The following is a 25622-nucleotide window of genomic DNA, read 5'->3' on the forward strand; positions in this document are numbered from 1 at the left end:
AATTATAGAACGTTCCTATATAACAGCAAGTGATATCATACACGCTCTGTGTGTGATGTACGCATTCTGTTTTTGTAAAAATGCAATTGTGTTCGGTCCATTTAGCATTTAAGTGGTCTTACATCTATATATCTTTTACCCTGGCGAAGCCAACAGCTATGGTTGGTGAAACTAGTTGGTATAACTTAGTTTGAAAATAAACTTGAGCTATAAACCCAAATAGAAGTCAATCTTTCCCAAAAACACTATGTTTATTTTTGAAGTAAAACTTTAATTCCGACATTCTAAAATATTATTTTTCTTGCTTTTTTGTTTTCAAAATCGTCGATGACATTGTCGAATCTATTTCATCACTCAGTTGCTATGGCAAGATTTCAAAAACTGCAAAAAAGTGCCACCTGGGGCAGATCCGTTTCCCCCTCCTCCCCCCAGCTACACCTCTGTAACTTAGTGGTCCGTAGAATTGTTGTAGACATTTTACTTGTCCTTGGGCTTAGAAAGGTTGAGAAACGCTGTGCTAGCAGATCTAATGACTGACGGTATGGTAACTTAAACAGAATGGGAGAGGAAATATTAGCAAAATGAGTTTTGTTTTCCAGGATGACACAAAAAAAAAAAAAAAAAGAGGATGACCAAGATCTAGTGAATTGGTACAGTAAAAAGAAGAATAAAATATCTGATCTAATAATATTGGCCTTTAGAGATAACAGGTTAATTTGGAGGAAAATTATCAATAAGAAGTTAGTAATGATATAGTACTCTCAATGATATCTTGTACTCTGCCTGTGTCAGCAAAAGAAAAATCCAATTTTATTCTGACATTTAGTGCAAGTTTGGCTACAACATATTGTGTTTTCTTGTATTGAAGATTAGGAATTTGTCTTTTTCTTGTAGAGTGAATTTTGCTAAGTGAGAAAGTGTTTATGTGCACGAGAGAGAGAATTTTGTCATTATTTAAGATTGCTAAGGTTAATAAGCAAACCAGATTTGTTTTTTTAGTAAGTGGCTAATTGTTATGATAGGAGTGATCAATTACTGAGTAATCCAATTATCCATCCGAATGAGTTTAATACCTGAATTTAATATTTGTACCATGTTCCTTCTTGGCTTGATTCTTACCTTGGATAATCTGCTTCTTTTTCTTCTCGGCCCTGCTATTTTCTTGTTGTTTGTGCAATTTTTTGATTTTGTGCCTTGTCCTGTGAAGGATAACATGCAATTTCCTTATTTAGGTCCATTTTGTTATCCTGTGCTTTCACCACCATATGTTCAACATTAATTCCATTAACATTTTCCATTCTACTGTTGATGCTTGTCTATCTACTCTAGCAACAATTGTTTCATCCTCACTACCCAACTAGTATTCACTCTTGGAGCACTTCACTCTTCTTGCATAAATCCTTTAACTTTTGCAATGATTATACCTCATACACACTGCAGTGTACAAAATAGCATAAGTTCAGTTCACCCAGCAATGATGCCTTTGCTGCCATTGCTCTGCCATGCATTGGTGCCATACTGACAATATCTAATTTAAACAAAAAATCCAAGTTTTTCCTAACAAGTAAATAACTCAAGTCAGTCATGCACTATAAAGCAAAAACTTCATTGAGTTAACCTCATACAATATGGTGCAAAGAAAAAAAGAAAGCAGTACTGAATAACTACAACGATATGTTATGGAGTAAACGAGTGTCGAAGTTCAGTACTGTTTTTTGCCCATAGTATGTGTGTATATGTATATATATATGTCGCAGGGAAATGATGAAAATAGGGATTTGATCAATTCACGGAAGATGTTAAAATAACAACTCTGTGGGGTGATTTCCCTGAAGAAAGTAAGTGATTTGATCAAATCCCTTAACTGTTTTAGTGATTTGATCAAATCCCTTAACTGTTTTAGTGAAAAGATGAAATAATTATTAAATATAGAATAGTTAATACAACAATAGTCATTGAAACACAAATTATTTGTTCGAAACTAATTAACAAAAGAAATAGGTACTTAAGCTGATATTTTTAGTGAAATTTTAAACATTTTTCGTGAATGTAATTAATAAATAATAATGTTTATTCATTTTTATTAAAACACGTTGTTGATTTGTGGCATCTCGAGTTACAAAGTGCGTTACTTTTTTTACAGGCACATCTTTTTTGTTTGACATTGTAATTTGGATTGCTCACAGGAACACTTCTTAAATCCTTGACCTCCAAATACTGATAATTTTCCTGCAATGTCATGCAGACTTAGGTTAATCTGTGGAACTGTTTCGGTAAATGTTGTAGTAGCTATTTGAAGAGCATTTCTAGGTAGCTAATCTTTTATAATTCCAACTGAGGTACCAATTTGGTATAAATTATTTTTTATATCTAATACGATCCCCACGATGTTATTTCCATCTAATGGGCTTCTATCTACCTTAGGTACATACACCAAAACTGTGGAATTCACTAACACGTCTTTAAATTTCTTCAAAGAAACTTTCATTTTTTCAGCTGATCTTTTCAGGTGTTTTGCAGCATTTTCCCTTTGATCTTTAATGCTCTCTTCTTTTTGGCATAAATAGCATAGAATTTTCGATCCATATCCTTCTTCTCCTACTGTATTCCCACATATTGAGTGCACCGGATTTTTACAAATGTCACATGAATGGGCTCCAGTAGATTCCATTCTATAAACAACACAACATGCTTTACTGTCGCTGACAGCTGCTTCCCCTTCTGATGCAAGTAACACTACAGATGTTTTAACTGTTGAAGCAGGAGTTGAAGTAGAGTTGTTAACTGGTTCGAGTTGTCTTATTGTCAATAAAGAAATTGATTCAATTTCTGGTAGATCCTCTAAATTTATAGCCTTTTTGTTGAGTAAATCAGCTGCCGGTAGATCATGTGACATTGAAGTGTTATTGTTGGTTGATTTAACTATTAATAGATCATTTGAAGTTGAAGCATTGTAATCAATTAATTCAGATGCTGGTGGATCTTTTGAAGGTGAAGTGTTGTTGTTGTTCTCTAAGGAAGCTGTTGGTAAGTCTTCTGGTGTTAAAATAATGTCATGGTCCTGCTGATTAAGAAGTAGATCCAAGTCCTCTTCAGTAACAAGTTTTTCAAGCAACTCTTTCGAAATATGACTAGATTGGAATCCTGTTTTTGGTTCTGTTCCAAATAAAGCTTTGTAAGGTGATCGTTTAATGGTTCGATGAAAAGAGGAATTCTTTTGGAATTGAACAAAGTAACAACCTATAGCCCAATTTTTTGTGTCATTGTCAATTAGCCAAGCACGTAAAATAGCTTCAACATCTTGATTTGATTGCTCAACAGATCCTTGACTAGCTGGATGTCTAGGCCTACCATTTACAATTTTGCACGTTGGTCAGAGGCTTGTTAATTCTTGTATCACAGCAGCCGTAAATTCACAGCCGTTGTCGCTTTGTAGTATATGAGGACAACCTACTTCCAAAAATATTTTTAATACCTCCATTGCTACTTCAACAGTTCTTTTTGTAGTCAACGGTCGAAGAAAGCTGAATTTCGTCGCGTGGTCCTGGTCATTTAATAGCCATTTGTAATTTCTATCTGGTGTCGACTGTAAGTCAACTAAATCAACTTGGCCACGATGATTGAAGTCGCTAGATACAATTGGGCAAACAACGATTCCTTTGTTTGGAAATTTTTTTTTAGACTGACATACCGTGCACAGCTTTAAAAACTCCAGTACAACTGAAGTAGTTATTAGGTATTTCGATTTCAAACTATACAGCATTTTATCTCTTCCTCCGTGGCCAGTTGACTGATGAGTTTCCCCGAAGTATATGGTAAAAATTTTCCGTTGGTACTATTTTCACAATTGGATCGAATTCAGACTTTCTCTTCAAAATCAAAGATTTTTTAGTACCTACTTCCATAACATCATATTTTTTTCCATAATAGTACTGTTTATGTGTCCATTGCAGTTTAAGTAGTAGTGCTAATTTAAATTGTTCAATGATTGTGACAGCTTCTTCTGTCCTTTCGCGAGTCCACAAAGGTTTTTCTTTTTCATGCCGCTTGTTCAAAAACTTCCTGACAGTTTCATTGAACTGTTCTTCAGATACAAATTCGGTCAGAGTTTGATTTTTTCTATATCTGAACTCATTTTTCTATGGTAGGTACTTGATAAAACTCGAAATATAGAAAACAATAATAAAAATGCGTGCAACCTTCCTCGGGTAATGTTTGGCCGGCACGGATGCCAGAGAGGAGCTTGTATCCACGAAAAATGTTTAAAATTTCACTGAAAATATCCTTGTTGTTTTTAAAAATATCAGCTTAAATGACTATTGTTGTTAAATTAAGGGGATAAAAATCCCTTATTGTTTTTCAGCCAGTAAGCGAAACTAAGATCGAAAACTATGATCTGAACGTTTCATGCCGATGAACTGTCAGCGTATCCAAGCGTTAGTGACCACGGCAACTCGTTGCAAAGGTGGAGCAAGATCCATCACTGTTCTTGATATTTTCTCATAATGTAAAAACACACAGCTCTAGGAGATGTAGTAGTGTTTTACATTATGAGGAGAGGTCACTACCCAGACCGGTTTCAACCTTTTTTGAGGTCTCATCAGTGAGTAGCTAGACCTAGAATATCAGAGTTTAAGTGAAAAGAACTTACATACTTTTGCTATACGATTGCCAGAAAGGTGTGTCACTATATTATATATTATAACATAGTATAACTAAGATGAAAAGCCAAACGGCTATTTTTTTTCTGGCGAGGTTGATCAATTAAGGGGATAAAAATCCCTTATTGTTTTTCAGCCAGTAAGCGAAACTAAGATCGAAAACTACGATCTGAACGTTTCATGCCGACGAACTGTCAGCGTATCCAAGCGTAAGTGACCACTTGGTAGTGCCACACCACGGCAACTCGTAAAAAGGTGGAGCAAGCTCCCTCACTGTTCTTGATATTTTCTCATAATGTAAAAACACACAGCTCTAGGAGATGTAGTACTGTTTTACATTATGAGGAGAGGTCACTACCCAGACTGGTTTCAACCTGAATATCAGACCTAGAATATCAGAATATCCCTGTATAGCAAAAGTATGTAAGTTCTTTTCACTTAAACTCTGATATTCTAGGTCTAGCTACTCACTGATGAGACCTCAAAAAAGGTTGAAACCGGTCTGGGTAGTGACCTCTCCTCATAATGTAAAACAGTACTACATCTCCTAGAGCTGTGTGTTTTTACATCATGAGAAAATATCAAGAACAGTGAGGGATCTTGCTCCACCTTTGCAACTAGTTGCTGTGGTGTGGCTCTACCAAGTGGTCACTTACGCTTGGATACGCTGACAGTTCGTCGGCATGAAACGTTCAGATCGTAGTTTTCGATCTTAGTTTCGCTTACTGGCTGAAAAACAATAAGGGATTTTTATCCCCTTAATTGATCAACTTCGCCAGAAAAAAATAGCCATTTGGCTTTTCATCTTAGTTGACTATTGTTGTGTTAACTATTCTACATTTAATAATGCATGGTTTACTAAATAAATACTTTTAATATCTAAACAATATTATTTCATCTTTAATAAATACTTTTAATATCTAAACAATATTATTTCATCTTTAATAAATACTTTTAATATCTAAACAATATTATTTCATCTTTAATAAATACTTTTAATATCTAAACAATATTATTTCATCTTTTCACTAAAACAGTTAAGGAATTTTTGATCAAATCACTAAAACAGTTAAGGGATTTGATCAAATCACTTACTTTCTTCAGGGAAATCACCCCACAGAGTTGTTATTTTAACATCTTCCGTGATTTGATCATATCCTTTAGGGATTTGATCAAATCCATATTTTCATCATTTCCCTGTGACATATATATGTAGTAATGATGATGATAAAGACTTCCCAGGTATCATACATTTGAAAATATGTCTATTGAAGCCAAAGGAGAATAAAATATAGAGTATAATATTTAGTTTACTATCTAAATAGCACAGCTAGTTTCATCTTTTATTTATTTATGCTCTGTTTATTGTTGTCCTTTAGCTTCAATAGTCATAATAAATATTCCCTCCCTCTCTCTCTCTCTCTCTCTCTCACACACACACACACACACAAAGAGGAGAGCAAATGCAGACAAATTCTGCTGCAAATGAATGCAGCATAAATTTTGAGCCAGAGAAGATCAAAGATAGGATTTAGATTTCACATTTTGTGTCTTGAGAGATATGATATCTTATGCTAGAAAATGTGAGACCTAGAATCTCCTCTCTGTGTGCAAGTTCCTTCTCTTGTGACAGTATGAAATCATGTAGAATATAGTTCATGTTCAGATAGTTGGGGTAGTCATCTGAAAGCCATAGAGCACAGTGTTAATATTTGTGTTTAGGGATTTATTTATTATTTTATGTATTGTTTGTTATCAGAGGGTACGTGCAGCGGTGAGCTATGGAAATTTTAACAAAGGGCTTGCATGCGCCAACCAAAAAAAAAAAAAATGGCCTATCTTAGCCTTTTTAATACTTATATTGCGACTTTGTAGAGCTTCTGACAGATATGATAAATATCTTCTGACAGATATGATAAATATCTGTCAGAAGATATTTATTAAAATTCCAAATTGAGAAGTCAGTTTAAACAGCCCTTATATTTATCGTTTGATGCAAAATGCTTTCATAAACCTGGGTAATTTCTCCACACAGCAAGAGCTGTTCATAAACTGCAAGCTACCCATCGTGGTCCAAAACACACGGCCGATCTTTAAAATTTTGATACCAAGGTCTTTTGCAATCGTATTTAATTCTCATTGAATTTTTGCTGATTGATGATAAAAAGCATATAATTTATCCATAAATATTTCAAAATGATTTATTTCTTTAATGTTTTTTATTGAATCGTCTAATGCTAAGTGTAAACGATGAGCACAATGCCAAATCACGACGTTGGGAAATTTTTATAGAAGTTTGATTGCAACACCTGATTTGTTTCCTAACATTACACTAGCCTCATCAGAACAAAATGCAATAAAATGTTTTTTATATAGTTATCAGAAAATCCATGTGAATTTAAAGTAGCAATTATAGTAGCATGTATACATTTAGACAAACCTTATTTGTCTAAATAAATAAAGTATTTCATTTATTTTCTAGATCTCAAGATTATTAAACAAGAAGAACAGGAGGCTTGCAAATTTCAGAAAAATTTAACAAAGGGCTCGAATGAGCCCCTTATAGCTCACCACTGGGTATGTGATCTGTAGTGATATTGAAATTGTTTGGGAATGAAAGTCTCCTGAACATGTTTCCCACATGGAAAGAGGTGCATTCAGTCTTCTGTTTATACTGTCCCTGCATATAACTATAATTGTACTCCTTCAAGGCATGATTATTTTCTGATTTGGAAGCATCCTCAAGTATTACCATCAGGTCTGTCCTGTGTCTTTATCTAATGGTGGCCAGCTTGCAGAACTGCTTTACTGCTTCTACTCTTGACTGAAAAGGTTCTAGGTCTGTTAGTCTGTTTGACATGCCCTTAATTGCTGTATCTAAGAAGAGTTGGGAGAGGCAGTAGAATATATCAGCACACATACATGTGGGTTTCTTAGCAGTCAATTCTTGGATCACTGCTCTTTTTATTAATTACAATGTCTTTAGAAGGGCATAGCTCAATTACTTATGTACAGAGGTGATATGTCTTCAGATTTCAGGCTGCTTGTCGAAGATAACAGTGCTGTACTTTGGGCACTGGATTACAAATGGATTATTTATTGATATGATTATAAACCTGGATTAGATGAAATAAATGATTTTTAAAAATAAGGACAAGAAGTTACATCCTTATCTATTAAATATAAGGATAAATGTGTGACAGATTGATACTTGTAATCAAATAATATTTTCTAGGCTTTTGAATTGATAGTGAATTGACATGGGCTATTATGTTGCTCGTCTTTGATTTACAATACCTGAAATCACGAAAAACAAGAAACAGTGTAAGTTTCAAGGAACATCCTGGAATTATACTATGTTTAGTGCACTCTTAATTTGTGTTGTTGCATTCAGGATAGTACAAATACTCATCTTCCAACAGAGTGACCTAAACTATGTAGTTTCTAAATATGCAGCCAACACATGCAAACCATAGACAAAGTAACAAAATTAAATTTGATTGTATTCAAATTTCAAAAGTCAGTTGAAGTATGTAGGAGCTAAAGGAAGTAAGAAATAAGATTCCTTACTTCCTATGTATACAATTTCATATTACAGTAGATTAAAAAAAAAAAAAAAAAAAAGCTGCTTTTTTTTACTTTTTTTACTGCATGCTTTTCGTGTAGTACTTACAGATTCTTAAGGTCCATGACCTGTTCAGATTGCCTTTTATAACCATAATATTTAGGATAAGGTGGTTAGTCCTTAAGCATTTGCTTCTGTTGTATTCCCTTTTATATGTTATTAATGTTATTCCTTAATGTTAACTGCTGCCAGCTATTGTAACTTAGTGAAATAAAGTATCATCTGTTCATTCATATTAATGAAAATGCTGATGACTGTAAACATTTCAGTTAAACAAATATAAATGAATAACTTTTTCTTAATTATTGATTTCAGTAGCTAAAATGACTTAAAGATCTTGTAATTTTAATTGCATGAAATTTAATTTGGTTTAGGATATTCCTTTATTAATGATGAATCCCAAGAGTGGACGACCAGCTGACCTCATACTAACAAGAATACCAGTTCCTCCTCTCTGTATCAGGCCTTCTGTAGTGTCTGATGTGTCTTCAAGGAAGTAAGTGATACTGTTTTCTTTTATTTGAATGTTATATCTTTGGTGGTGTGGCTCACCACCATTGTTATCTATCGCCATGTGTGCCATTTTATGTCGTTGCTCTTCCTATAATATTTTACTTCCTTTACCTTATGATTTTAACCTCTCTTCTTTAACTACAGGACTTACAAAATTTTCTTGACTCTAATATCTGTATCACTTCTTACGTGTTCATTCTATAAGGAAAGCAAATTCTATATCTCTGGCCGATTCCTAAATTTACTCACATGCATACCCTGACTGTTAAAGGTTATTCCTTGCTATAAGAAACGAATCCTCTAATTTCTGTCTGGGGCCGTCTCCTCTTCAGATATTGACAAATTTATTTTTTAATGCTGTGCCTGCCAATATCTTAGAATAGAGGGGACTCTTATTCAGGGAGACTTTTCCAGACCTTTGTTGCACATAAGAGAATAAATTTAGTGCTTATACTCATAAATCAAATGCTAGTTTTGGTTCATATCATAGGCAAAACTCAGGTATAAAAGAAAATACATATTTATTGGAATCTAGAGACATAATATACACTTTCAACTAGTTCAATGACATGTTAAATCAAACTTTATCAAACTGATTAATACTCTAACGTACGAACAATAATTCTTTCTCTTGAGTTGGAGATTTTACACACATAATATACACATTATACTCCTCTAATCAGTTATTCTACCTACTATGTTAATCTTGCATATTAAACTAGACACACTCTTCTATAATCATTCCTAGCAATTTGTCTTATGGGCATTAGCCAGTGCTAAATAATCACTTAAAGTCCTTAAATACTGTCCATACTCGATTAATACACTACAAGCACACATAATATACACATTATACTCTTCTAATCAATATTCTACCTACTGTATCAGTCTTGCATATTAAGTTAGTCACAATCATCTATAATCATTCCTAACAATTTGTCTTATGGACATTAGCCACTGCTAGGTAATCACTTAAAGTTCTTAAATACTGTCCATACTCATTTAATACACTACAACGATCTCTTCCTTTTTCTGACTGGATAGTTATACAACAAAATCTGTACATTACCATTTCTTGGGGTAGGGTCTCCAGGTCTGTCAGAACTGTCCTTTTTTGTTTGAACTACCTTTCGAATCTGCCATAAGCCTGCGTCCACGTGGTGGGTCCTCATGGTCCTCAGTTTCCCTCGTCTATCCTCGATCTGTTTCGGGCCATCCTCAATTCTAGCTGCCAGTTAATAATGTACATATGCGATAGTATTCCGTCGGTACTTTGCGAAGGAGCGAAGACAGATATGCCGACATCTCATGCTTTCGTACTGGCAGAAATTCTGACATCGAAGGGAAAGGTGCACCCTCTGATATCGAACTATCGCCACGAAACACCATCAGGAACCACTGGCCCATGAGAGAAGTCAAATCATCATCCATGAAAACAGGCAAAAAAAGCCTTGAGAAAGGGGTGCAAAACCTTTTTATTCTCCATTCACTTCCCCCTTTTTGCACCCTGTTCTTACCACGATAGTGCCCTCTTACTTTTTTTTCTGCGATCTTTTCCCGCCCGCTACTTTTATTGACCACGGCAACTTCGGCACATCGCGAGATCATAGCAGCGTCTTCTGGGAACCGAATATGCGTCGCTTTCCCAGATTGCCAATGCCTCAGGCCTGCCCATGACCTTTGGACTATTGTTTACATCTGATTTACCCATTCATTGTATACATGATGCATTTCATATAATACTAATTTATACACTAAGTTCTTTACATGGTATTACAATTCTACTAAAAGGAGGTAATTCTATTTTCATTTAGAGTTAGTACTTTAGTTCTTCTGCTCCAGTACAAGTTTTTTTCTCTCAGCTGATTTTTCTGACTTGTTAAATCCTGAATGTATTATTTCTTTAATAAAGTTCTTCATTCAGGATGTAACAGGAGGTTGAATATTGTTGACTAGTGGAACTTCACATGTTTAAACGTGTTGGAATTGAATCCCATATCTCCTTTGTACACACAAAATTAAGAACTTTGTGTGTACAGTGTGTAAAAACTATTCATTCAAGTGAATATTTACCAAGTGTGTCTAAAAGTAAGCAAAAAAGTGTTTTTTTTTTTAATATTCCAAATTGAGCTGTAAGAATATAAAATCTTATTTTCATATATTTTTTAGAATGATATTGATTTTGAATTTCATTTTTTCAGAAATGAAGATGATTTAACTGTGAAGCTGGCTGAAATCATATTTGTTAATGATATCCTTCAGAGGAGAACGGCAACAGGTGCTAAAATGCAGATGATTATGGTAAGTTTTGCTTATTAACCACCACAACAAAAAAAATAGTAACCAAATTGTAGTTTTGTTACTATAACTGTATATAACTGTTTGCCTTTTCTTGACACATTAGTCACCCACCTTTCAGATTGATCACTGTCTTTTTCCATTTACAGAAAGCCAACACACACACACACAGAAATCTACATAAACCATGACATCATCATCCAGCCCAACAGTGGTATTTTGAAAAAAAATGAATAGAGCCAGAGCTGTTTGTTCTAATGATGCATTGCTTTCCACAGAACTTAAATATCTGCGCCATGCCTTCTTAGCCAATGGCTACAATTCCTTCAAAATAGAAATACTACATAGCATCAATACTTCTCCCTCTTCTAATACACAAGAACAAAACATTTTGGAAGTTTATTTTGCACTAAGTTAGACTATAATAAATTTAGTTTAATCCTTTATCCAAGTGTAAGCAAACAAAGTTTGCGCCTGAAAATATCTTCAGGACTGAGGTAAGGTGGTGCAACTTGTAGCAAAGGCGGACCAAACTCTCATCACTCCTTGTCTCAGTATCTCCCATAATGCAAAGCACATCTCCTTGCGGACATGTATACTGCTATGCATTAAGGGAAGGGCAACTCGTAGCAAAGGTGGACCAAGCTCTCATCACTCCTTGCTACGAGTTGTCTAGGGATGCACCACCTTACCTCAGTCCTGAAGATATTTTCCGGTGCAACCTTTGTTTGCTTACACTTGGATAAAGGATTAAACTAAATTCATTATAAGAACAAAACATTATTATTCCTATTCCCTATATTGGCTAGCTAGCTAAGGTAACACCTTTCTGTTCCTGCAGAGAGAGTAGGCGAGGCTGTTTTAGCCATATCTAACTTTTGGAGACTGAGTTGGCAGTTCAATCTCCACTGATAGCCAATCAGAGATAGCTGTCCCCAAGGCTATCACTAATTAATCGGTATGCAGTGAAGAAGGCGTTTAGCAAGTGCCGCCATCTCGTAGTCCCTTATCTTAACGCACTATTTTTGTCTGAAAATAGTGTAGGTTTGATGGCTGATTTTCTTAAGTTTACAGGATGAAAAATCTGAGTTTCTGGGAGAAAAAACCACTTGCCTTTCCCTATATCAGAGATACATACAAAAAAAAAAAAAAAATCCAAAGGACTAATAAAACATGGCTTTCACACCACATTCAAACCAGATGTTAAATTAATAAATAAACTTCATCCTCTAGCATATCCCAGAGTGTATGAAGTTCTATCTTCCTTTCTGCCCATAGCAGGCCAAGTCTGACTGTGACTTGGCCTGCTATGGGCAGAAAGGAAGATCTGTTAACATCCATGTTGGAGAACATAAAAAATACATTTGCTACCATTATTATGGCAAGTCAGGACTGGCAGACCACATATTGGACACTTCCCCTCACACAGGATTAGGTGGAAGAAAACTAATGTGTTATTTAGAAGCCATTACAGATGAAAAAAAATTATTTTTAGTCTGTCATGGCTATGAAGAATTTTATTAACCTGAACAAGTATGGTTGCATTAATTTGCCAAAAATTTGGGAGACTTATCTTAAGATTTACTCCTACATAGCTATAATACTTTTTTTTTAAATAAAACATTAGAGGGTGCCAAATTAGGACTTCAGATATTTTGTCCATTACAATTTGAATTGTTTCACTTACTCATTGTCATATATAAACTATAGCATGCTGCTTTGTGCTCTGAAGATGCCAATTTGAAATTCGTTGAAATATAAGCCAGTTAATAAACATATTTTTAATAAAATAATTCGTTTGGTGTTGTTAATACTATTAAAATGAGTTATGAGGTATGGATATGTATTCCTGTTTGGAGTTTTCTACCATCATGTTGACACTTTAGCAGTCTTGCAGAATAATTACTCCAGACTTCTAGAATATCTTTATCTTCAGTTTTCATGTTACCTTTATCATCTATGATTCCTTTTATAGTATTCTTTTTTCCATTTCTAAGCTTTTTCAATAGCCTCTGGAATATTTTGCCACCTTTCCAATATTTATTTTCTGTGTTCTTACCAAAGTCTTCCTGTGACTTTTGTTTAGCTAGTTGCCTTTGCACAGTGCTTCACTTTCTACATTTTTCTCTGTATTCTCTAAGAGCACAAGCTGATTAACTTACAATACTTTCTTCTTAATAAATTTATTAAGATAATAATTCGAAATGTGTACAAAGAACGATGGAACACAAAAGTACAATAAAAAGAATCAATTAAAAAGGGCACCACTACAGCATCAGTAAGACAGCAGACAATCAGTAAATTCCCAATTAAAAATTCCCAATTTTAAAAACAATTATAGAAATATAATTATTAAATTATCATCTTCATCAAATTCCTGACATGAACCCTCAAGGGATGTACAGAATATGATAGTACTACATGAAAAATTTACATCATTACTCACTTCCTATCAACAATTTTCCTCCAAATCAGTCTGTTACTTGTTAAGACTCCAACATTATCAGATCTTATATTTCTATCGTCTAAGGCACTTTGTACCGTATCTTCCTCTGGGTCGTTTTGCTGTCAACCTGGCAGAGAACACTTGTTTTGCTAATGTTTTCCTCTCCCATTCTATTTAAGTGACCATACCACCTGAGATTAGCTCTGCTAATGCATTCCTGGATGTTGATAACGTCAAGTTCTTTCCTAATATCCTCATTTTTAATATGATTTTGCCATTGATGCCATCTGTTCACGCCTCTGCTCTTTCTCAGGACTCTCATATCTGCGGTCTCTAGTCTTGGATTCAGTGTTTTACTTCTGACCCAGCTCTCACATCCACAAGTTAAAACTGGTTTCAACATTGTCTTGTATACAGCTAATTTAGTGTTCCGACTAATTTCTCTCTTATTCCATATGAATTTATTCAATTCACTTCCTACCATACCAGCTTTGTTGATTCTGTTGTCTGTTTCCATATTTAATTTACCATCTTCACTAAAAATCGTGCCTAAGTAGCTGAAATGTTTTACTTGTTCTACAAGTTCCCCGTTCACAACACAATTGACATTTTCAACAATTCTATCTATTTTCATTGTCTTTGTCTTTTTAATGCTGACCTTCATACCATATCTATTACAACAGTTATTCAGTTTAGTCAGGGAATCTTGGAAACTTGTAGCAGATTTATTTAGAAGTATAACATCGTCTGCATAAAGCAAAGAGCTGACATTAACATCTCCAATTCTGATATCAAGTTTAACACCACTTTCCTTCATAATGTGATTTATGTAGATAATGGATAACAGAGGGGATAATGTACATCCTTGTCTCACCCCAGATATAACATTAAACCATCTTCCTGTACTTCCTTCGATTCTAACTCCTGACTTACAACTCAAATAAAGACTACGTATTGTTGATATAATGCCCCATTGACACCATATAACTGTAGCATATTGAATAGCTTATCTCTTGGCACCTTGTCATATGCATTTTCCAGATCGACAAAACTTAAATACAGATCTTTGTTATATTCCCATGCTTTCTCGACTATTTGTCGTGAAGATCTGATCCTGACAGCCTTTATTTGGCCTGAATCCAGCTTGTTCTTCACTAAGCTCTTCTTCAACAATTCTTCTTAACTGTTTCTCAAGTATACTTGCATAGATCTTGCCAGGAACACAACTAGTAGGGAAATACCTCTGTAATTTTCACATTCAGTTTTATTTCCCTTTTTATATACGGGTACTATTAGAGCTCTACTCCAATCATTGGGAATTCGTTCCTCTATCCAGGCTTTCTGAAGTATGCAGTGCAGCCACTGTAAGACTTTTATACCACCATACTTCAGCATTTCTGGTCGAATATCATCTACTCCTGCTGCCTTTCCACATTTCAAGCCTTTGATGGCTTTTTCTACTTCAAGTATGGATATGTATTCCTGACTGCATGCCTGGTTAGTGTTTTTTACCATTGTGCCGTCATCTCTGCTTGTTTCATTTAGCAATTTTTCGAAGTAATTACTCCATACTTCAAGGATATCTTTTTCTCCCATTTTCATATCAACTTTATCATCTCTAATTCCTTTTACAGCACTCTTTCCTCCATTTCTAAGCTTCTTCTACAATCTCCAGAATATCTTACCATCTTCTTGATATTTATTTTCTATGTTCTTGCCAAAGTCCTCCCATGACTTTTGTTTAGCTAGTTTTACACAGTGTTTCACTTTCTTACATTTGTCTCTGTATTCTCTAAGATCACAAGCTGACTTATTTGACAGGAACTTTTGATATGCTTTCCTCTTTTCCTTCACTGCCTCTTTAACTTCTTGTATCCACCATGGAGTTCTGATTTTTCTATCCTTGCAGACAACCTCACCACATGCCTCTCTGGCTGAACCAATCAGTGTTTTCTTCAAGGCTTGCCGCTGAATCTCCAAGGTTTGGTTCCTGTTCTCAAACTCTTTCATTTTTTCTTCAGTATTTTTTGTGTATTTTTGTCTGCAGTTCACATCTAAGAGCTGCTCAATTTTTATTCACTTTAAAACTTTATTACATGTTATTCTTTTCAATATGAAATTCAATTTTATTCTGTTCAACACTAAATAGTGATCACTTCCAATTTCAAATCCTCTGTACACTCTGGTGTTCTGCACTAGGGAGAAAACATCACTATCAACAATAACATTGTTAATGAGACTTTTCTTATTCCCTTCTTCTCTCCATGTGAATTTGTGCACATTTTTATGTTGGAACGTGGTGTTAGTAATAACCAGTCCATGTCCTGAACAGAAATCCAATAGATATTTGCCATTATTATTAGCTTTGCTCTTTTCTCCAAATTTTCCCCAAATATTTTTATATGTCTGACAATCATTTTCTGCTCTGCTATTTAGATCCCCAACAAGGACCAACTTTTCTTTTTTCATTCTGTCAGTTGCTTTTTCTAAAGCCTGAAAAAATTCCTCCACTTCTATCTTAGTAGAACCTTCTGTGGGACCATAGGCATAAATAAGTCTCATTGTCCAGTTCCCCATTCTCATATTTGCCCACATTACTCTACTTGAGACTGACTGCCATTCAAGAAGATTAGCCTCATATTTTGTGTTGAATACTATGGCTACTCCTTCTTTTCTTTTATTATCATTTCCTGAATATAACATTTTGTATTTATTGCTCAGAAAGATCTCGCCAATTTTTGTCTATTTTTGTTTTAGTCACCCCTATTACGTTGATCTGGTATTGGTTCAATTTCTCAGCTAGCTCCATTTCTTTGCAATTCAGGCTTCTTATGTTGATAGTACCAAACTTTATCTCTGGTGATGTTGAGTTGGGGGGTGTGCTTTCAGATTTGTTCCAGTAGCTGATTTTTCGCTGTTCATCTTGGTTCCCTGGCAAAAACAACAGGGGCCTAGTTTATCCGGGCATCGCCCCAGCCGGCATGAAATTTTGTCATGTTGTACCTTCATTTTGTATATTGGTTTAAGCCAATAAGAATACAATTTGGTCTGCTAAATCCCAAATTGCCAGCCCATCCTCGTTCGTTCAGTATCCAGGTAGATGTCTAACAGGGTGCACCACGAGAAGGTGTTAATTGGACATTAGTTCAGAATTCCTGGTTGGTTCTCCGCATTCCTCTAAGGGCTATGTGGAGGTCTCCTCTCAGTTATACAGCTTTGAACCTTAAGCACCCATTTTTTTATGATATGATATTATTAAATTATAGAAATATTATATCATAAAAATGATATAATATTTACCATAAAGGGGATAACTGAAGGCCGTCAAGATTTGTTTAGGTTCAATTGGTGTAGAAAGGCCTCATAGCTTTCTTTATATTACCACTGTATAAGAAATCTACTTTTATGTAAAAGTTTAGTTTTCTTCCAAATCACTATGTTTAGTCAAAATGGTGTGTTCTGCCTGGCCAGACCGTTCAACTTCAAGATATTGGATATGAGATTTATGTTCTTCAAGACAGATTGCTGGAGATCTGCCACACTATCTAAAGTAAGATAAGCTGAAAGGAGCAGGGAATCTGGTAGGCTGAGGGGAGAAAGTTGTCTTTAGGTGAAGAAAGGAAGTTAGACATCTTAACTGGATGATGGGATACGGTTGCTATATTTCACACTTAAGAGCTGAGTTTTGCTAATGCCAACAAGTTTACATCACATTATATTCACCACAAGCAACAAACTCAATCATTTTGTTTCTAATGTTCCTTGCATTTTGTGTATAGACATAACAACTAACTGCCTGCCTTTTTTACATAGTTACAACTGTAGGCTGCTTGACTCAGTTGGTAAACTTTCTCTTTTCCATCCTCAGACACACTCAAAAAATCTGAACCTAAAGTGCAGAGGTTCACTTTCATAATTACATTCATAATTATGCTCATTGACATTCATATAATCATGGCAGCACATCCTAGCTGAACTTCCACACACAGTCTTGGTGTTCTCCCTCAAGATCTTGTTTTCATAACTTGATGCATTAGGTCTCACTCCAATAAATAATTTCTCCCACCACCTGATGCTGAAACCATTCAAGTGCAGATCACCCTTCATATACAAGTCTTTTCTACCATCATACTTACTCTGCACATTAAAAAACTCACAGCCATTTCTTCTATATAGCTTGCTTGTTAAATCATTTGCTATCATAGCCCTATTCCTTCTTATCATATTTCGGTAATAAAAACAATTTTTCACTTTCTGACTTTCTTTCCTCTTCCAGCAATCATTTCATATCCTCTCCTACTGCTATATTTATCACTACTTAAATCATTTGTGCCTACAAGCACTACCAACTCTTCTTTTCTGTTTGTCTATTACAGCATTTTTCAGAGTGTGGTCCACTGACTCCTTTGGTCCCTGAGACTCTCTTAAGGGATCTGTGAGGTCAATTATCTGAAAAGCCTATTAAAATACTCAGGACAGAATTTCTTCATTATCAACCAAAACAATATATTTCACCAGATATTGAATGCAGAAACAGATATAAGAATTCAACTGTTGCAAAAATGTAAAATGGTGCTACTGTTTTACATTTACATATTTACACTTCTCACTATTTGTTAATATGTCATGGGTTTATTACTGTTATTTTTATCATCATCATCATCATCAAATTCCTGCTATGTACCCTCAAGGGGTGTACAGGATATGACAGTACTACATGAAAAAATTACATCATTACTAACTTCCTATCCACAATTTTCCTCCAAATCAGTCTGTTACTTGTCAAGACTCCAACATTATCAGATCTTATATTTCTATTGTCTAAGGCACTTTGTACCGTATCAATCCACCTATATCTTGGTCTTCCTCTGGGTCGTTTTCCTGCCAACCTGGCAGAGAACACTTGTTTTGCTAATCTTTCCTCTCCCATTCTATTTAAGTGACCATAGAACCTGAGATTAGCTCTGCTAATGCATTCCTGGATGCTGACAATGTCAAGTTCTTTCCTAATATCCTCATTTTTAATATGATACTGCCATTGATGCCATCTGTTCACGCCTCTAATCTTTCTCAGGACTCTCATATCTGTGGTCTCTAGTTTTTGGTCAAGTGTTTTACTTCTGACCCAGCTCTCAGATCCATAAGTTAAAACTGGTTTGAACACTGTCGTGTATACAGCTAATTTAGTGTTCCGACTAATTTCTCTCTCATTCCATATGAATTTATTCAGTTGACTTCCCACCATACCAGCTTTGCTGATTCTGTTGTCTATTTCTATATTTAATTTACCATCTTCAGTAAAAATTGTGCCTAAGTAGCTGAAATGTTTTACTTGTTCCACAGGTTCTCCATTCACAACACAGTTGACATTTTCAATGATTCTGCCTATTTTCATTGTCTTTGTCTTTTTATTGCTGACCTTCATACCATATCTATTACAACAGCTATTCAATTTAGTCAGAGAATCTTGCAGACTTGTAGCGGATTTATTTAGAAGTATAACATCATCCGCATAAAGCTAAGAGCTGCCATTAACATCTCCAATTTTGATATCAGCTTTAATACCACATTCCTTCATAATGTGATCCATATAGATAATGAATAACAGAGGGGATAATGTACATCCTTGTCTCACACCAGATTTAACATTAAACCATCTTCCTGTACTTCCTTCAATTCTAACTGCTGACTTACAACTTAAATAAAGACTAAGTATTGCTTGATATAATGCCCCATTGACACCATATAACTGCAGCGTATTGAATAGCTTCTCTCTTGGCACCTTGTCATATGCCTTTTCCAAATCGACAAAACTTAAATACAGATCTTTGTTATATTCCCATGCTTTCTCGACTATTTGTCGTAAAGTGAAGATCTGATCCTGACAGCCTCTATTTGGCCTGAATCCAGCTTGTTCTTCACCAAGCCTTTCTTCCACAATTCTTCTCAACCGTTTCTCAAGTATACTGGCATAGATCTTGCCAGGAACACTCAGTAGGGAAATACCTCTGTAATTCTCACATTCAGTTTTATTTCCCTTTTTATATATGGGTACTATGAGAGCTCTACTCCAATCATCAGGAATTCGTCCCTCTGTCCAGGCTTTCTGAACTATGCAGTGCAGCCACTGTAAGACTTTTATACCACCATACTTCAGCATTTCTGGTCGAATATCATCTACTCCTGCTGCCTTTCCACATTTCAAGCCTTTGATGGCTTTTTCTACTTCAAGTATGGATATGTATTCCTGACTGCATGCCTGGTCAGTGTTTTTTATCACTGTGCTGTCATCACTGCTTGTTTCATTTAGCAGTTTTTCAAAGTAATTACTCCATACTTCAAGGATATCTTTTTCTCCTGTTTTCATGTTACCTTTATCATCTCTAACTCCTTTTACAGCACTCTTTCCTCCATTCCTAAGCTTCTTCAACAACCTCCAGAATATTTTGCCACCTTCTTGATATTTATTTTCTATATTCTTGCCAAAGTGCTCCCATGACTTTTGTTTAGCTAGTTTTACACACTGTTTAGCTTTCTTACATTTGTCTCTGTATTCTGTAAGAGTAAAAGCTGATTTATTTCCCAGGAACTTTTGATATGCTTTCTTCTTTTCCTTCACTGCCCCTTTGACTCCCTGTGTCCACCAGGGAGTTCTGATTTTTTTATCTTTGCACACAACCTCACCACATGCCTCTCTGGCAGAATCAATCAATGTTTTCTTCAGAGTTTGCCACTGAATCTCGAAGGTTTGATTCCTGTTCTCAAACTCTTTCATTTTCTTTTCAATAATCTTTCTGTATTTTAGTCTACAGTTCACATCTGAGAGCTGCTCAACTTTTATTCACATTAAAACTTTCTTACATGTTATTCTTTTCAATATGAAATTCAATTTTATCCTGCTCAAGACTAAATAGTGATCACTTCCAATTTCAAATCCTCTGTAAACTCTGGTGTCCTTCACCAGGGAGAAAACATCACTTTCAACAATAACATAGTCAATGAGACTTTTCTTATTCCTAGCCTCTTCTCTCCATGTGAATTTGTGCACATTTTTATGTTGGTAAATGGTGTTAGTAATAACCAGTTCATGTCCTGAGCAGAAATCCAACAGATATTTGCCATTATTATTAGCTTTGCTCTTTTCTCCAAATTTTCCCAAAATATTTTTGTATGTCTCGCAATCATTTCCTACTCTGCTATTTAGATCCCCAACAAGGACCAACTTTTCCTTTTTCATTGTGTCAGTTGCTTTTTCTAGAGCGTCAAAAAATTCCTCCACTTCTACCTTAGTAGAACCTTCTGTGGGACCATAGGCACAAATAAGTCTCATTGTCCAGCTCCCCCTTCTCATATTTGCCCACATTACTCTACTTGAGACTGACTGCCATTCAAGATTAGCCTCGTATTTTGTGTTGAATACTATGGCTACTCCTTCTTTTCCCTGATTGTCATTGCCTGCTGTTATTTTTAAATGAATTAATTAATAAATATTTTTTTAAAAAATTTCTCAGTTTTAATTTCTAATGCAATGAATAGTGATTAGTGTAACCCACACAAACAAAAGCTCTTTGGTATCCTCAATAATTTTTGAGAGCATAATGGAGTTATGAAACTAAAAAGTTTAGGACCACTGCTCTGTTGGATTCATCACATTGTTTATTTTAGCTTCCAGGAAGCTTGATGGAGTGACTCCAGTAAAGTGCATGTGTGAATAAAATAAACTGTGCTTCACTCCTGGTCACTGTCGAACTTGAATCCAACAACAGGCTTTCCTTTCTGGATGCTTTAATAATTCTCGCTTCCACAAGCAGTATTGAATTTTTCGTTTATAGTAAACTTTCTTTCACTAGCAGATACATTCATCATTCTTCCCACCATCCATCAGAGAAGGCAGATCTTTTCAAAACTGTTATACACTGATCTGTGCAATCTGTTATTCTGATTCCCTTTTGTTGGAAGAATTATGTTGGAGCACAGCAAATGCAGTCTATGCACTAGCTTCAAACTAGCTCATAAAGTTTCTTTTTTAATACCATCTACCAAAGATAAGTTACTACCTCTTTACTTGCCTGCTGTCTATCAAGTGCTGTGCTCATCTTTATTTTGGAGAGATGGACTGTTCTGCTAAAATTAGAATCCGAGAACATCAGGATCACATAAAATTCTTAGAATCTGAGAATCTAGCATTGCTTACCATGCCGTTGACACTAGATACAGACCAAGATTCTTCATTCTGGAATCAAACCAAGATTTTTCATTCCAATAGATTTCAGTTTGATCATCCATTTCTTGAAACTTATGAACTTGATAACATTATCCAAATCTTAACATTGCATGACATTCTCAAAGTTTTGGGAAGTAATTGCCATTAATTGTTCATAACTTTTTTTTTCTTTTTTAAATAAGGAAGTTATATAACCTTATTTTTTGATACCAGAACTGTCCATTTCTTCCCTTTGAACTCTGATAGTTCATTTTCTTGTTAACTTCAGCTGTGACTGAGAATGAGCAAATAAACATGTGCTATGTGACTCAGGTCTTACTTTCACATTTTGAATGTTGTTAAGCTTGAACATACAATGTTAATCCTATTTACAAATGTGGAATGTTACATTTCAGGTGGTTGTTATATTCTTGTGAATATGTGTCTACTAAACTTTATTATGCCACAAGTACCATTAAAAGCTCATTAACATAGAATGAAATATATTAGAGCTTAATAAATTCTAAATTTTCATATGTGTATTAGCCATTATAAAATGTCTATCACACGTTCCTTTAAAATGTCTAATTATTAGATTAGTGACAAAGACTAATGTGTAGGAAAATTATTTGGAAATTGGTAATAATGTAATCTATTCATGTAGTACTATCATAGTATCCTGTAGATCTTCTTGTTAAGGCACTATATCAGATTTTTTTTTATTTGAAAAGTAGATTATTTTGAAATTATTTAAATTTTTATTTAACAATTTTTATGATTAAATAACTTTTTTTTTTTTTCGCTTCTGTGATTTTGTTTGTCTTTGTAATTCCAGTATTTTCTTTATTTTGTATTTTGAAATCAGAATTTGTTATTTACAGGATGATTGGGATTATGTTCAACTTCAGTGTGCATTGTATATTAACAGTGAAATGTCTGGTATTCCTCTTCACCTCCAGGTACTTCATACTTTTTTGTTTTGATAATTATGATATTTAACATAACCTTACTTTATATTATGCTTTTTAACATCTTTTATTTTTTTATTAATGACAATTCCTTTCCACAAAATGTAAACCCCTATGTAAAATGTAAAACTTAAATACTGTAAGTAGGCTAAAACCTGGTATGGATAATTGGGCTGATTATCGTCCACATTTTTTATATAGACATTTGGCAGAAACAGATGTTTACAGATGATAATTAACAAACTTTTATTTAGTTTTAGTTGAAATTTCACCTTGGTCACTAAGGCATCTTCATAGGCACATGTATATAAGATATACATGTGCATACAGAAGATATTTTTGAGAACAGGGCTGGTTGTGGGAGGACTAGGGGACATCCATGGAAACTGGGCAAAAGTGTGGTTAGTAAAGGTGTTAGAGCATGGGTTATTTACTTTTAGAGTAGTGAATGAGTGGAATGCGCTCCCTGAGTCTGTAGTGGATGCTGTGACAGTGAATGAGTTTAAGGCGAGGTATGATAGATACTGCATGAATGTCAGATAGTTGTGATGAATATGATTTGGGGCCTCCCTCGATGAGTCTAATGACTCCCTGGAGTTGCCCGTAATAATAGTAATACAGGCACTCATTCATGTGCATACAGCTTGTAAGCACACAAGAAACAACAATATGAAAATTACAATGCAAAAATAATGGGAAACATTAGAACTAGAAGAATGAAGTTCTTATAGATCCATTCTTTCTTATGTCTCCTATTATGTCTCTTATGTTTCCATTCACACAAGAAATTCTAGTGACTTCTGGTAGTTGTAGAAGCTTCTAATTAGAGTGCTCTGAAAGTTTTTTTTTCTTTTTAGAAACTAGCAATATTGCTTATAATTGCATTAAATATAGTTTATGTATAGTTAGATTTAGATTAGTTTTAGTATTGTTACATATATTACATTTTTTTATCTTGTGCATATTATAGTGTTGCATATTTGGCCAGTGCAAACTAGATAATTGTTTTAAAGTTTGCAATTTGAAAGAGAGAGAGATCATATGGTTGTAATGTTTGTGAAATGTATTCGTCACCAATAGTAAGTGGACTTGGTTTTAAAAGCAAGAGCAAATGAGTGTGCAGGAATTGTTTTGAGAGTGAGTGACAAAAGTGTGGTTCATGTGGAAAGAGTGAAATGGTAGACAACAGAAAATAGGTGTGCAAATGCAAGACAGAGGATAGTGATTAGAGAGAGAGAGAGAGTAAAACTGGCCAGCGTATCATCATAAAATGATAGCAATTGATGATGGGAAGAATAAATGGTTGGTTGTAATAAGAAAGATAGCATGCTTACTTGGAGACTTTCACAGAATAAGGTGTGGGCTTAGATTGGAAATGTGTGGTGAGTGGTGCAGCTGAGAACAGAAAAAAGTTAAAGGATAAGGAATACTTTACTATGTGAGAAAGGGGAAGTATAAGGAGAATTTTGTATGATGATGATTTCATGCTTGACAAAAGCATGATGAAATATCATCATGCTTTTGTCAAGCATGAAATCAAATCATGAAATTGTATTTCCCAGGTGTGAAGATTAATGATATTAGCAAGGCTATTAGGATGATGCAGAAAGTTAAGTGAGGGATGATTTTTTGGCAGGTGCAAGTGATTTCAAAGGTGATAAATATGGTACAAGGGAGGAATTGAGAGTAACAGAAGGTAGCAAAAAAGAACATTGAGAGAGAGAGTAAAGATAGTGAGTTTGTTGCCGTGGTATGATAATGCTGAGTTGAGTAGGGCTACGATTGCAAATACATCAATTCATAAGTCACATGGGAGGAATGACGTACAGTTTATGGATGTGTTGAATGAGTTTAATGGATGAAAGTACTTGTATAAGGCTGATGGTTTGCATTTAAATGGATTTGATGATGGGAGTCAGGAAATATTTGCTCCTGATATATATATATATCATCATCATCAAATTCCTGACATGTGCCTACCTTCAAGGGAGTGTACAGGATATGATAGTACTACATGAAAAATTTACATCGTTACTAACTTCCTATCTACAATTTTCCTCCAAATCAATCTGTTAACTGTCAAGACTCCAACATTATCAGATCTTATATTTCCATCGTCTAAGACACTTTGTACCGTATCAATCCACCTATATCTTGGTCTAACTCTGGGTCTATTTCCTGCCAAGCTGGCAGAGAACGCTTGTTTTGCTAATCTTTTCTTTCCCATTCGGTTTAAGTGACATACCACCTTAGATTAGCTCTGCTAACATATTGTTCCTGGATGCTAATAATGTCAAGTTCTTTCTTAATATCCTTGTTTTTAATATGATTTTCCATTGATGCCATCTGTTCATGCCCCTAATCTTTCTCAGGACTCTCATATCTGCAATCTCTAGTCTTTGGTCAAGTGTTTCACTTCTAACCTATCTCTCAGATCCATAAGTTAAAATTGGTTTGAACACTGTCTTGTATATAGCTAATTTAATGTTTTGACTAATTTCTCTCTTATTCCATATAAATTTATACAGTTGACTTACCCATACCAGCTCTGTTGATTCTGTTGTCTATTTCCATATTTAATTTACCATCTTCACGAAAAATCATACCTAGGTAGCTGAAATGTTTTTCTTGTTCTATAGGTTCTCCATTCGCAATGCAGTTGATATTTTCAATGCTTCTGCCAATTTTCATTGTCTTTGTCTTGTTATTGCTGACCTTCATGCAATATCTGTTTCAACAGTTATTCAATTTAGTCAGGGAATCTTGCAGACTGAATTTATTTACAAGTATAACATCATCTGCATAAAGTAAAGAGCTGAGATTAACATCTACAATTTTGATATCAGGTTTAATATTGCTTTCCTTCATAATGTGAACCATATAGATAATGAATAATAGAGGGGGATAA

The 25622-nt window shown here is 34.8% G+C and overlaps 1 protein-coding gene across 1 annotated transcript in view; it reads left to right on the plus strand.

The window, feature by feature from the left end:
• Polr3A (RNA polymerase III subunit A) overlaps positions 1-25622 on the plus strand; it is a 427591-nt gene that overhangs the window by 112408 nt on the left and 289561 nt on the right. The window contains exons 7-9 of the mRNA XM_090415517.1: positions 8661-8782; positions 11001-11100; positions 22628-22705. Coding sequence (XP_090271643.1) covers positions 8661-8782; positions 11001-11100; positions 22628-22705 — 300 coding nt within the window. The remainder of the gene's footprint in view (positions 1-8660; positions 8783-11000; positions 11101-22627; positions 22706-25622) is intronic.

The sequence above is a fragment of the Typopeltis vanoorti genome, chromosome 3, assembly GCF_054136105.1.
Source record: "Typopeltis vanoorti isolate ZY-2024b chromosome 3, IOZ_Tvanoo_1.0, whole genome shotgun sequence".
NCBI lineage: Eukaryota > Metazoa > Arthropoda > Arachnida > Uropygi > Thelyphonidae > Typopeltis > Typopeltis vanoorti.